This window comes from Anolis carolinensis, chromosome 2 (genome assembly GCF_035594765.1).
Source record: "Anolis carolinensis isolate JA03-04 chromosome 2, rAnoCar3.1.pri, whole genome shotgun sequence".
Classification (NCBI taxonomy): Eukaryota; Metazoa; Chordata; class Lepidosauria; order Squamata; family Dactyloidae; genus Anolis; species Anolis carolinensis.
Genome location: NC_085842.1, coordinates 127,507,801 through 127,521,533, shown reverse-complemented (window position 1 = coordinate 127,521,533; position 13,733 = coordinate 127,507,801). Strand labels below are relative to the sequence as shown.

The window sequence follows — 13,733 nt, the reverse complement described above, 5'->3', positions numbered from 1 at the left end:
GTGCTCTAAAGAAAATTCATTATCATGCTGCTAACCTTTAAGAAATTCTACCCACAGAGAAAAACACCATTGATTTAAAAAACATCTTTGGGATAAAAGGAGGCTTTGGAGTAAACAACACTCCAAAGAAATTCTGTATTGGTTTTCTATACAGCCTATACGGAAAAGTGATTTTAAGATTACTTTGGGACAATTTTCTAGGTGCAGTATATATAACTGCAAAACCTAGCATTTGTGGTGGAAAGCAAAAACAATTTGACTCCATATTTCTAGAAATTGCAGGTGCTTCAAAGCTGGTGTCCAAATACTTCTATGTTACTTCAATGTGTTGCTAAAAATACAGAATCAGAGTTTTTGAGAATTGTTTCTTTAAAGAAAAATAAAAACACTGTCTTTAAATTTTGCCACTTCATAGAGTGGGGTAACTGTATGAACCATAGAGCTGCATTTGCAACATCTCACAATGGAGCTAAGGGAGGAGGTGAGCTGGCTATTGTATGACAACTGCATGGCATCAGATATAGAAGTCTTATATATTGATATTTCTTTTTTAAAAAATGAGAGGGAAAATAAAAATGCCTTGCACGTTTTTATGTCTAATTTCAGCAACCATGCAATGCAGGCTTGCACTTTTTACCTTTGTCAACTTGATATAGACACAGGGCCTACTCCCATCCCAATTTCCACTTCCAAATTTGCAGCACTTTATCAGTCACCTCGTGTTTACAATATTTATATGGTGCACTTTACCCAGTCTACTTTTACAACCTCTCCATTTTAATCCATGTTTTTATTAATTTTTGTCATTTATTTTTATTGGGTAATGTTTAAATTTTTATAATTGTGCATGCCTCTTGTCTACTGTTGTGTTTTATATTGCTACTAGCTGTGCCCGGCCACACGTTGCTGTGGTGAAGTATGGTGGTATGGGAAATAAAGTCTTGAGGAATTGGTGGTAGTTAAGGTAAAGGGTAAAGGTTTTCCCCTGACATTAAGTCTATTATAAATGGGTTATATAGCTGTGTGGAAGGGCCTTGAGTCTACACTGCCATATAATCCAGTTCAAATCTTATAATCTGTATTTTATAGGCAGTGTAGAAGAGGCCTAAGTGAGGTCTAACTCTGCCTGTCCCCTGGGCTGAGTGGGTTGCAAGGAGACCAAGTGGGCGGAGCTTAGCCTTCAAACTGGCAGCAATTGGATAAAAACAATTATTCCTTCTCCCTCTAATCAGGACTTTATTTTTCTTTTCTTTTTGTTGTATGAACGTAGAGGCATGGATGAGGGGTTGTGCTGCCAAGTTTAGTGTTTCTGGGATGTGTAGTTTTGTTGTTTTGTCCTAGGCCGAAATTTCATTACCCTTTTATATATATAGATTGTTTTTATTTGGGCTTGGCCCCATGTGAGCCGCCCTGAGTCCCCTTTGGGGAGATAGAGGTGGGGTATAAAAATCAAGTTATTATTTTATTGTATGACACAGCAAACAAGATAGACATGCTGAATTTCGTATCACAAAATCACAAGTCGAACACTTCCCATGTGTCTAGGACTGTGTGATGTATTCACCGATGATGCACGCAGATCCCAGAAGGGTGGCCTTTTGCAGTTGGCAGATCGTAATTTTGTCAATGTCTATTGTTTCCAAATGCCGGCTGAGATCTTTTGGCACGGCACCCAGTGTGCCCATCACCACCGGGATCACCTGCACTGGTTTCTGCCAGAGTCTTTGAAGTTCAATCTTGAGGTCCTGATAGAGGCTGAGTTTTTCCTGTTGTTTCTCGTCAATGCGACTGTCACCTGGGATGGCAACATCAATGATCCAAACCTTTTTCTTTTCCACAACTGTGATGTCTGGTGTGTTGTGTTTCAGAACTTTGTCAGTCTGTATTCGGAAGTCCCACAGTATCTTTGCGTGCTCATTTTCCAATACTTTTGCAGGTTTGTGATCCCACCAGTTCTTTACTGCTGGCAGGTGGTACTTGAGGCATAAGTTCCAAATGAATCATTTGGGCCACATAGTTGTGCCTCTGTTTGTCGTCTGTCTGTGCGATTTTCTTACAGCAGCTGAGGATATGATCAATGGTTTCATCACTTTCCTTGCACAGTCTGCATTTTGGGTCATCAGCTGATTTTTCGATTTTGGCCTTAATTGCATTTGTTCTGATGGCTTGTTCCTGGGCTGCAAGGATCAGGCCTTCTGTCTCCTTCTTCAGTGTCCCATTCGTGAGCCAGAGCCAGGTCTTCTCCTTATCACCTTTTCCTTCAATTTTGTCAAGGAACTTTCCATGCAATGTTTTGTTGTGCCAGATGTCAGCTCTAGTTTGTAGTGCGGTTTTCTTGTATTGGTTTTTTGTCTGCTGTGCTTTGAGGAGTTTCTGATTTTTGACTTCAATCAAAGCAGGTTCTTCATTTTGCTTTACATATTCTGCCAGGGCATGTTCTTCTTCCTCTTCTTCTTCTTCTTCTTCTTCTTCTTCTTCTTCTTCTTCTTCTTCTTCTTCTTCTTCGGGAAGCAAAATGTAGGGTTTGGGGCATGCAGTTATGGAAGTGAGTTTTAGACAGATTTCCTTACCAGTCAGGGAACAGATCTGAAATGCAAACCTGACCTGTTCTCTTTCAAAGCAAAGAAACAGCTGCCTTCTGTTGTGCATGCAAGTCATTTGTACTAATAGGAACTGTCATTATCAGCAATGCAAGTATCAGCTTGTGTGAGAGCAGCAGGATATAGTAACAAAAATAGGAAAATCATGCCATAGGAAAGAGCTTCTTGCAAAAAGAGTTGTGGCCTCCCAGGTATTGTAGAAGTGCACTTCCTATCATCCCTCACAACTGGCTCTTCCGTAGAGAGCTGATAAGAGTTATCCTCCAACACTATAGGTCCTCCAGACCTAGTTTGAATAACTATATGTATGATAGAGTGACACACACACATATATTCACTGTAAATATAGTCATCTGATTGCTCAAAAATAGCATTGGGGGAACAAACCATAACATAAAAGAAACTAGAAGACAAAATAATAAGAAGAATTCATTTTTGTGGAAGGACTGAACAGTGGTATTGACAAAACTCATGTGGAATTCAAGTTGAATATCCATTGTCCTGAAAATTTAAAATGTTCTGTCTAATCTTTGCAGAAAAGACAGCCAAAAACATAAGTGGGTGAGAGCTGTCTCTTTCACAAATGAATGTAATTATGAAAATTATCAAATAATTAATGATGCTTTAATGAGGTGATCTACCATGGAGGAGTGGCTAAAGATCTGAGATAACAATTATGACCCCCATCTATTTCAAATGAGCACACACAAAAAGAAAAAGAAATTAATTGTAATTTTCACAGTTACCATCAAACTCAGTGGTTTTAGTGGAACAAGATTAGTTCAACATTTCCAAAATCATCCTAAATTATATTCTGATGGAATCTGCAGTTCATGCTCCATAGCTTTTACATATGGATGGTGTCAATTCGAAACAGGTATTTAGCAGATGTGCAGAAAGATTTTGTGTGTGTTTATTTATGTTTTAATGAGAGAAACCGTGTTCTGTGAACTGTAGAAAAAACATATGTTTGCCTCTGGCTCAGAAACTTATTTGTTGACACATAGCGAATATCAGAACACAGAGTAAAGTGAAGGAGGAAAGAAAATGTGTCTGAATGTAGGGATCATAAAGAGATTTAGTCCATTTTAAGCCACCTGGGTCAATGAAAGGCTCCCTGAAATGTGGTGTTCAGGGCAGACCCAAAGCTTTTCCATTCCCTTGAATCAAATGTTTTATCTTTTCTAGTCCCAACTGGGCACATTAATCCTCCCCAACCTCCAATTCAATAGGATGGCAAAATTAAAAGGTAACAGAAACCCCTATGCTAGTGTGAGAGTGGGTGGGTATAGGTGTTTAACATCATCATTACTTATTTAATATCATACACTAGCAGGACTTTGGAAGACACAACAGATTTGATATCCTAGTTGCAATTACATTGTAAGGTATGTCATTTTCATTCCTCTATCTTAGACTGAAATCCCATGTTTTGGTGGAAATAGGCCCTTTGAATTCTATGCTCCTCATGTATGAGCAGGCATATACAGTAGTCAGAAGAATCTCAAAGCAAGGGAAAAACTACATACAGTCGGATCATCATATCCACAGGAGATATTGGACTACCATGGAAACAGGAAAGTGGGGATAATAGTGAGGCCTATTGAAATGAATAACTTGTGTTGAAAATAACCATAGAGTCACTCTGGATCACATAGAAAATTCTTAGAACCTTATCATCTCTAGAAATTTGCTATGTTGTCCAGGGTGATTCTATGATAGGCCACATATATCTTTTTTCCTGGAGTGTGAATTCTGATTTTCTAAGAAAAGCAACACTGAACTAATGGAACACTTCCCTTGTTTCTCCTTCCTATCCCATAGCCCTTTGTCTCAACAATAAATCTGGTCCCAGGCTTTGGAATTCCATTCTGAGGGAGGTCAGACCAGACATCTTCCCTCCTATCTTTCCACAAGCAGGATAAGGTTTTTTTAAATAAATAAATAAATAAATATAAATCAACAAGCCTTTGAATACTGTCTGTCTAAGGGGACTAGGCATTACAGAATTTTGATAAACAGCCCATATGTGTCAAACCCAAGGCCTGCAGAATAAATCTAGTCCACCATATCATTTTATGTAGCCCGGGCAACACAGTTACATTTATATAGTCTTACAATTACAAACGGCCCATTGAAGGCTGATTTGGCTCTCGGTGAAAATGAATTTGGCAATCTGTTTTGTTTGTTTGTCAATTTTAACAGTTATGTTTTTAATTTTATGTATTCAGTCTGGCTGGTAGAAGCAGTTACATCAATGCCATGGAATGCACTCAGTCCACACCATACTTATCCCCTGTTATTTTTGCTATTCCTATATTGTTAGAAATGTCTGGTATCAAAAGTAATTTGGGAAATTTAAAGTACGTTGTCCATTCTACACATACTTAACTTTTTCATAGACATGTTTACTTAAAGGGGCCTAGGAGAAAGACTGTTTGTAAATATAATGTGCTCATTTCTCTTTGCAAGTTGTGTGAGTCCCAGTTTTGGGGAAGACAGGGCATTAATAAAGTTAACAATTATGCTAATCATAAAAATATGATAATTACTGCAGGTGCAAATATACCGCTAAAACCATCTATACTTGGTCCTCAATTTCATGAACAGTTTTCTTGTATTTCAATTTTCCTGAAAAAAGACAATTTTTGCACCTCTGAGTAAATATTTTAGTTGCTATTAATATATTCCTAAATGTGCTTTGCAGAAGGCAATTTCTGATTTGGTTTATGACCTAATCTATTTACTTGGGAAAATACTGTATTCCCTCTCTATATAAAAAGCACAACGTGCTTTCATGTTGCTGTTATTAATTCTAGCTCATTATTCCTGTATTAGAAACAAACAAAACACTATATTACTTCAAGTAACAGTCATAATTTATGTGTTTTCTCTTGCTGGCTAGCCACCACACACATAGCTAATCAAATGCATGTAGTCACAGACTTGGAGAATCATAGCGTTGGAAGGGATCTATGGGTCACAGAATCTTCTGCTTTTTTTGCTGCCACATCATATTGTAGGCTCATGTTTAACTTGTTGTCCACGGGGACTCCAAGATCCTTCTGACACATACTGCTGTCGAGCCAGGCATCCCCCATTCTGTGTCTTTGCATTTCATTTTTTCTGCTTAAGTGTAGTGTCTTGCATTTGTCCCTGTTGAACTTCATTTTGTTAGTGTCGACCCATCCCTCTAATTTGTTAAGGTTGTTTTGAATTCTGCTCCTGTCTTCTAGAGTATTATTTATCCCTCCCAATTTGGTGTTGTGTGCAAACTTGATGATCATGCCTTCTAGCCTCTCATCTAAGTCATTAATAAAAATGCTGAACAGAACCGGGCCTAGGATGGAACCCTGCTCATGGCACTCCACTTGTGATTTCTTTCCAGGATGAAGAGGAAGCATTGGTGAGCAACCTTTGGGTTCGTTCACTTAACCAATTACAGATCCACCTAACTGTAGTTTTGCCTAGCCCACATTTGACTAGCTTGTTTGCCAGAAAGTTGTGGGTGACCTTGTCGAAAGCCTTACTGAAATCCAGATACGATACATCCATGGGGCCAGGCTGTGGTGCAGGCTGTTGAGCAGCTGCAATAAATCACTCTGACCATGAGGTCATGAGTTCGAGGCCAGCCCTTGGCGGGGTGAGCACCCGTCAATTAAAAATAAAAAATAGCCCCTGCTCGTTGCTGACCTAGCAACCCGAAAGATAGTTGCATCTATCAAGTAGGAAATAAGGTACCACTTATAAAAAAAAGTGGGGAGGCAAGGTTAACTAATTTACGACCTGGAATGAGGAAGTGGCACCAGATTGGATGATGAAGCAGCTGCTCTCCCCTGTGGCCAGAATCGAACATCCCCTCAGAAGAAGGTTAACTTGCCTCTGCGTCTGTCTGTCTCGGTCTCTGTTTGATGTGTTTATGGGCATTGAATGTTTGCCCTATGTGTGTATAATGTGATCCGCCCTGAGTCCCCTTCGGGGTAAGAAGGGCGGAATATAAATACTGTAAATAAATAAATAAATAAATAAATGGGTCATCAGATCTAATACACATATTATAAAAGGATTTGTTCTTGTGACTTTGTTTCTGTCAAAACACTTGAACATTCTTTGTTTGTATGCCTCAAATATGACAAGATACGAATTAAGTATTAGAATTGCATTTTTGCAGTATTGTCAATGGGAAGTGTGCTATAAAGGGCCATATCTCCTGAACAATTTTTCCCTGCTGAATTACATTTTATTAATTGTATCCCAATTTTCTAGTTCCTTTTTAACTTTGCAGAAATCCTCTTGAGACGTCTTTCCAGTCTGAAGCACAGCACAATTCAGCCACTGATAACCATGCTTTGATCATGGCTTTCCAACAGTTTATGGATCCAACTAATGATTTCCTGTCCATCCTACATTTAGCCCTCCACATTCATTTGAGATATTATTTTGGAATTTCAGAACTTTTTTTTTTAAAAAATTCTTTTTGCTACATTTCTCTTACTTTGAGGCCCCTTGGAGACCACAAAACAGCTCTTGGGGCTCTTATGCAGCCCACAAGCTTCACTTTGCCCACCTCTGTATTACCTGTCTGAACTGTTTCAGAGTAGTACTGTTTATTGTAAATGTGAGCGGTGTTATTCACATGTAGCTCCTTATGAGATGTGCTCTTGCCAACAACTCAGACCAAATTCACATCTCCATTTTCCTATATTATTGCCTAACTTTGTTGATAATTATAAAATTGAAAGCTAAGCTTACAACCTTATAACTATTCTGTATTCACATTTACAATTGCAGCACTATTGCCATAGCAATGAATGTCCCTATAACCCACCTTAAAAGCCAAGCAACGTACAGAACAAATGAGCCCCACTATGCTGGTGAGCAGCATATTGAAGTATGATGCTTCCAGCTTCTTCCTATCGAGTTGTGAGAGGGCCCTACACAAGTGACGGGCTCTGCTCATTGCAGCGCAATTCACTGGAGGGGTGGTATGTAGCCTTTGGAGGCTTTTAAGCAAAGGCTGGATGGGCATTTGTTGGGGGTGCTTTGAATGTGATTTTCCTGCTTCTTGGCAGGGGGTTGGACTGGATGGCCCACGAGGTCTCTTCCAACTCTATGATTCTATCATTCCTCAGTGCCTTACTTTCCAGCACCACCAAGCCCTTTCCTAAGCACAACTATCCAGCTTTTAAGGTGGGGTTTAGGGGGTTAGATCTGGGAACAGATGACAACATATCTATATGTGCTATGTAAGATCTTAGTCTCTGTATTTTTTTAAAGAGACATTTTGTTATTGCAATATGTAAAAAAACCACAAAAACCCTGGATTCATTGTACATGGAAAACAGAATATAAAGTTACTTAAATAAACAGATGAATAATATGCCGGTCACCTCTCTTTGATTACGTAGGCAATTCCTTTGTGCTCCATCTAAGGTAGAAGCAAGGTTCTTCAACCCTTAAGGCTTACATGGATCTTCCTTTTACCATGTGCAACTGTTTAAATTTAAATGAAGCAGACTCAAAAACAGTATGGATTACAGAATGTCATTTGCATAGATCTGAAAATGTCAATGTTCAGATTAATTGGAAAAGAGAACAGGAACAAATATTATCTTGAAATATATTTTTCTAAAATGTCTCATTCTAAACCAAAAATACCTGACGTTCTGTACTGCAGTGTTTCTCAGGCTATCTTATGTATGGAACTGGCAATTATTATTTTCCAGCATGCAATGAGCCAGCACTAAATTTGTGCTCATTGGGCACAATTCTTTCTTTCTTTTCTGAAAACTTGCCAATGGCTTAGGGACTGGCATACGACCAGGAACAACTACTTTGAATAGTATTGAGCTACTGGATAAAATTCTGGAGCTTCAATCAAAACCTCAAAATAAAAAGTGGCAGCAACAAAACCTAAGCATCCTGCAAGTTATGTACAATATTACAAAAGAAAAATCCTGTGTGGGATAAAGGACTGTTTAGATTTTTACTTTTAAAAAGGACGCATATAGAATGTTAAGAGCCAATATGCACTATATTTTTGTTTGGCTGTCACTGCCATTTATACAAACAACATCTTATCAATATAACTGGTTGAGAGTCAAGTAGCCCCTAACTTCCATGGATTCTTTTAAAATACTGACTAAGATGCAACCTGGGAAGCAGGAAATCCTGACTCTGGCTTGAGGAAGGGAGGCTATCACCCTCAGGCAATAAAATGAACCAAACTGCGACTGATAAATGATTGATCAAAGAAGATATCACAGGGTGAAAATAATTTATTTCAATTACTCCCCAAATAATCTTCAGGGCTTGGAGACTAGGAGACACTTGAGGAATTTTTGGGTGGGATTAAAAGTAATGTTTTAAATGTTTTCAATGTTCTGTCAGTTTAAAACTGTTTAAATCTCAACTTTTGTATAAATTTATCGCTATGTGCCTTGCCTATCATTTTTGGCCTTTGACAAGCTGTCTTGAGTCTTAATCTAAAAAAAAAGGTGGGATATAAATAAAAAGGTGGATGAGTATAACCAGATATAAAGAATTACAGATGGCTAAATGTAATCTAATTTTTAACTTGGAATCTGATATGTTTATGAGTGGTATCACCAGCTATTTTTTAAGGAGTTGCTTTATATTGGAGTTCATTTTAAAAAAATGTGTACGTGACATTTTACCCCTCAGTGCCAGGACTTAATTGAGACATATAAAACACAATATACACATAGTAAATACCATCAAGTCCTTCCATTCTTAATACAAATCTGCAAAAGGAAAAAAGGAATGCCTGAAGTAAGACTCTGCCATGCCATTTGTGGAGTCTAATTTGCTGGTAGGTCCACAAGACATAAATGGCATGGCTGCTGCTTTATTCTTTCAGTTCATGACCCAGATGTTCAGTAACTGCTCCCTGCTGAATGGTTTAAGAACCAGAAGGATGCAAATACTAAGGGTGTAAATCTCCACTGTCATGATCACATACAAGAACAATCAATGTCAGCAAATTTAAAGCCAAGAATGCACAGCATATTTGTGCAGTTTTCAATCATTATTCAATGTGCAGGAGGCCCTTCAGGAAAATCTGGCTGTGCAGAAACACATGTAATGCTTTTACACATGAAAAAAAACAATAAAAACCAGTGCTTTCTATACAAACCTCTGCCATTATTTTTGAACAGATTAACTTCCTTTAAGAAGTCCATAGAACCCCATATGTGAAAATTACATGAAAGAAAAGTAACTCGATGTATCTTATATATTCAAGTGTAAGTCTAAAAAAGTTAGTTAAAAAATCAACCCCTAGACATCTGGTCAATGCGAATACTGTACTGTACCTTAACCCATATATATATATATATATATATATATATATATATATATATATATATATATATAGAGAAACCATCTCCTTCTCTGAGTAGAGTTGCAAAAGACAAGATCTTAGTCCATCCCAGGAGAGACGAAAAGAAGCACCAACCCCCTCTAATCTCTCCACCAAGGAAAATGCTTCTGACCTTTTCTAATTCCTGGGCAGGCTGATCCCCTCAGGCAGGATTGGTGCTTTCTTCTCTCTGTGGCATGACCCATAATTTTTGCCCGCGAACCTGCCCTAAACTTATACATGAGGTAGACTTATACATGAGTTCATATGGCATATTGCAGCTAGGATTACAACTGTAATTTTCCACAGGTGATGTTGTGTGGCTCTTAGACACTGTGAGAAGTAGTTGCTGTACTCATGGGCATGATGTATAGAATACACCAAGAGAGGGGAAGGAAAGTCCAGGGTGAGGGTGCTTGCAGTATTCAGTATGGAACACTGTATCAAACCCTGAGCCTTTATTGAGCAAGAGAAAAACTCGAACTGGTTTTTAATGAACGATTTTATAAGATGCTTCTGAAAAGGTGTGCAAGCACTGCTGAGAGTATAGTTCCATATCTGCCCACTAGCAAACTTATTTCTTATGTGTACATGTATATGTCTTCAAGTCACCTGTTGACTTATGGTGACCCTGTGAATTTTATAGAATTCTCTTAGGTAAGATTCAGTGGTGGTTTTGTCAGTTCCTTCTTCCAAAATGTAGCTTACAGCACCTGCCATTAGTTGACAGTCTTCCATTCGAGTACTACCCAGGGTTGAACCTGCTTGACTTGCATGATCTTGGGAATCTGGTGCCTTCAGGACTGTTATATAACTACCCTCTTGCATGCACAGTCAGCTGCAGAGTTCTGGTCAATATACTGATGTTTTATAACTTTTTTCATCCACATGCAGTAAATATTTCTAATTTTGGATAGACCTTATTTTCTTTGTTGGTTGCAGCATTATTTGGCTTTTAAATGATGATATCATGACAGCCATTCCTCCTCCATAAGGACCCGTGATTCAGGGTCATGTGTGCACACAGTATGAGGTGTGACATATTTACTCACCTTAACCAAAGAAGAGCAGTTGGATCTGGAGCAACAGCAGGTTGGACATAAGCTGCTGGCTTTATATAAAGGGCAAAACACACACAGAGAACCCTTTAAGGCCATTCTGCACCCTCTCTCCTTCTGGAAAATGACTTCACCAAATTTAGCCAAGCAACTAAAGGTGTCAGTTAATTCACTGCATGCAATATTTACAAAGCTACAATGTTTTATGCGCTAGTATAGAAAACGCAGCATCTACAGTGTAAACAACACTATAAAAAATCAAACATCATGAATCTTTACAAGATTGAAGCTGTAATTAAAATAAACAAACACAATATTGACATAGCATTTGTAAAGATATAATGTACACAACTGTTTCAATGACAAATCTAAACCTTCATCTAAAAAATGGAAACAAATAACAATCCAGTTCTGTAGTAGATAAGGATAAAAAATAGCAATAATCCTCATAGTCCTCACATAAAACTGCAAGCGGTGTATGAGTTTTAGAACTGAAAAAATGTCCAGCAAGCATACAAAATAAATGTATCTAATCATCCATTTGGAGAGCTAAATTTGGTTGGGGTTTTTTTCTGAACGCATTTGAAAAGACCAAATGGCTTTGGGCAGAGATATAAAGAGAGCTGTAATACGTGGGGGGAAGAGGTTTGAATGCACAGAATGTGAGTTTTCGAAAGTACTTACAGCTCTCTATCTCTAGAGTGCAATTCTGTTCATCCAATGGATATCTTCGCAGGTCCATCATGCATGCAGCGGTTGTTGTAATTCTAGAAAAAAAATACATACAAAGGTTTGCTTTTATAGTTTTTGTATAGTTTTTTGAAACTCTGGTAAAGAAACAGATATTGACGGTTGATATATTACCCCTGACTTGTAAATGAACAAGAATGCTACCCACCAATTTGGCTGACATTACCACAATCTGCACTTTTTCCCTATAATAATTGTAACATTATTGGATTTCTTTGTAATTCAGTATACAATAAGCTCATCTTGCCAGTGCAAGCAATGCCAAACATATCTGGTTAAGTGCTCATGTGGTCAAATATAATTTATGGACTGTGCAAAGACTGGAACCTTCTTTACATTGAGTTGATAGACTCAACTGTAGCCTGGCCAAATGCTCCTTCATAGGGAAAACTCCCTTCTTGTAGAAAAGTCTGCATTTGGGGAAATAGCTGCCCATAAGACTTCTAACTGCTTCCATTTTTATTGCTTCCTTTTATGTGTATGCAACAGATCTACAAGTTGAAATGATACAGTCCATGAACAGGTTTAGCACTTCACTTAATGATTGTGAAAACTAGGATTTACAGATATCAAAGAAGCATAATTGCTTGAATCATCACTCTTATCATTTGGACAATATTTCTTTGTAGAAAATATATGATGATAATTTCTGTGGCCTGATGCATATTCTGTGTGAGTGTCTGTGTTGAACATGAAAGTCTTTGACAACGCATATCAAGAGAATTTGCACTGTGTTGTTTTGTGCAAATTCTCTTGATATGCGTTGTCAAAGACTTTCATGGCCGGAATCACTGGGTTGCTATGAGTTTTCCGGGCTATGTATGGTCATGTTTCAGAATCATCTATCTTGACATTTCACCCACATCTATGGCAGGCATCCTCAGAGGTATATTGGAATGAGGTTTATATATCTGTGTAAGATCCAGGGTGGGAGAAAGAACTCTTGTCTGTTGGAGACCAGTGTGAATGTTGCAATTGGTCCCCTAGATTGGCATTGAAAAGCCTTGGAGCTCCAAGGCCTGGCTGATTCCTGTCTGGGGGAATCCTTTGTTGGCAGGGTTAGCTGGTGCTGATTGTTTCATGTCTGGAATTCCCCTGTTTTCAGAGTGTTGTTCTTTATTTAATGTCCTGATTTTAGAGTTTTTTTTAATACTGGTACCCAGATTTTCTCCAGCTTGGATCGTTACCTTGACGTGGTGCTGGGGCTTGAGTTCCTCGATGAAGCCATGAGCTATACTGAATGGGCCTTAAGAAACATTGCTAACAACAAGGCAGCAAGGAGACGACGGGATCCCAGCTGAGCTGTTTAAAATCTTGGAAGGTGATGCTGTCAAGGTGATGCATGCCATATGCCAGCAAATATGGAAAACACAAGATTGGCCATCAGATTGGAAAAATTCAATTTATATCCCCATACCAAAAAAGGGAAATGCTAAACAATGCTCAAACTTCCGTACAGTGGCACTTATTTCCCATGCCAGTAAGGTAATGCTCAAGATCCTACAAGGCAGACTCCAGCAATACATGGAGCGAGAGTTTCCAGATGTCCAAGTTGGGTTTAGAAAAGGCAGAGGAACAACAGACCAAATTAGCAATATCCGCTGGATAATGGAGGAAGCCAGGGAGTTCCAGAAAAACATCTACTTCTGCTTTATTGACTATTCTAAAGCCTTCGACTGTGTGGATCATAATAAACTATGACATGTTCTTGGTGGTATGGGGATACCAAGTCACCTTGTTTGTCTCCTGAGAAATCTGTATAAAGACCAAGTAGCCACAGTAAGAACAGATCACGGAACAACAGACTGGTTCAAGATTGGTAAAGGAGTACGGCAGGGCTGCATACTTTCACCCTCCCTATTCAACTTGTACGCAGAACATATCATGCGACATGCGGGGCTTGAGGAATCCAAGGCCAGAGTTAAAATTGCTGGAAGAAACATT

The 13,733-nt window shown here is 38.5% G+C and overlaps 1 protein-coding gene across 6 annotated transcripts in view; it reads right to left on the bottom strand.

Annotated features, from left to right (window-relative positions):
• Positions 1–13,733, bottom strand: part of gabrb2 (gamma-aminobutyric acid type A receptor subunit beta2) — a 167,321-nt gene that overhangs the window by 52,021 nt on the left and 101,567 nt on the right. For all 6 annotated transcript variants that reach the window (XM_016995005.2, XM_016995003.2, XM_003215112.4 and 3 more), the window contains exon 6: positions 11,724–11,806. In XM_016995005.2, the coding sequence (XP_016850494.1) occupies positions 11,724–11,806 (83 nt within the window). The remainder of the gene's footprint in view (positions 1–11,723; positions 11,807–13,733) is intronic.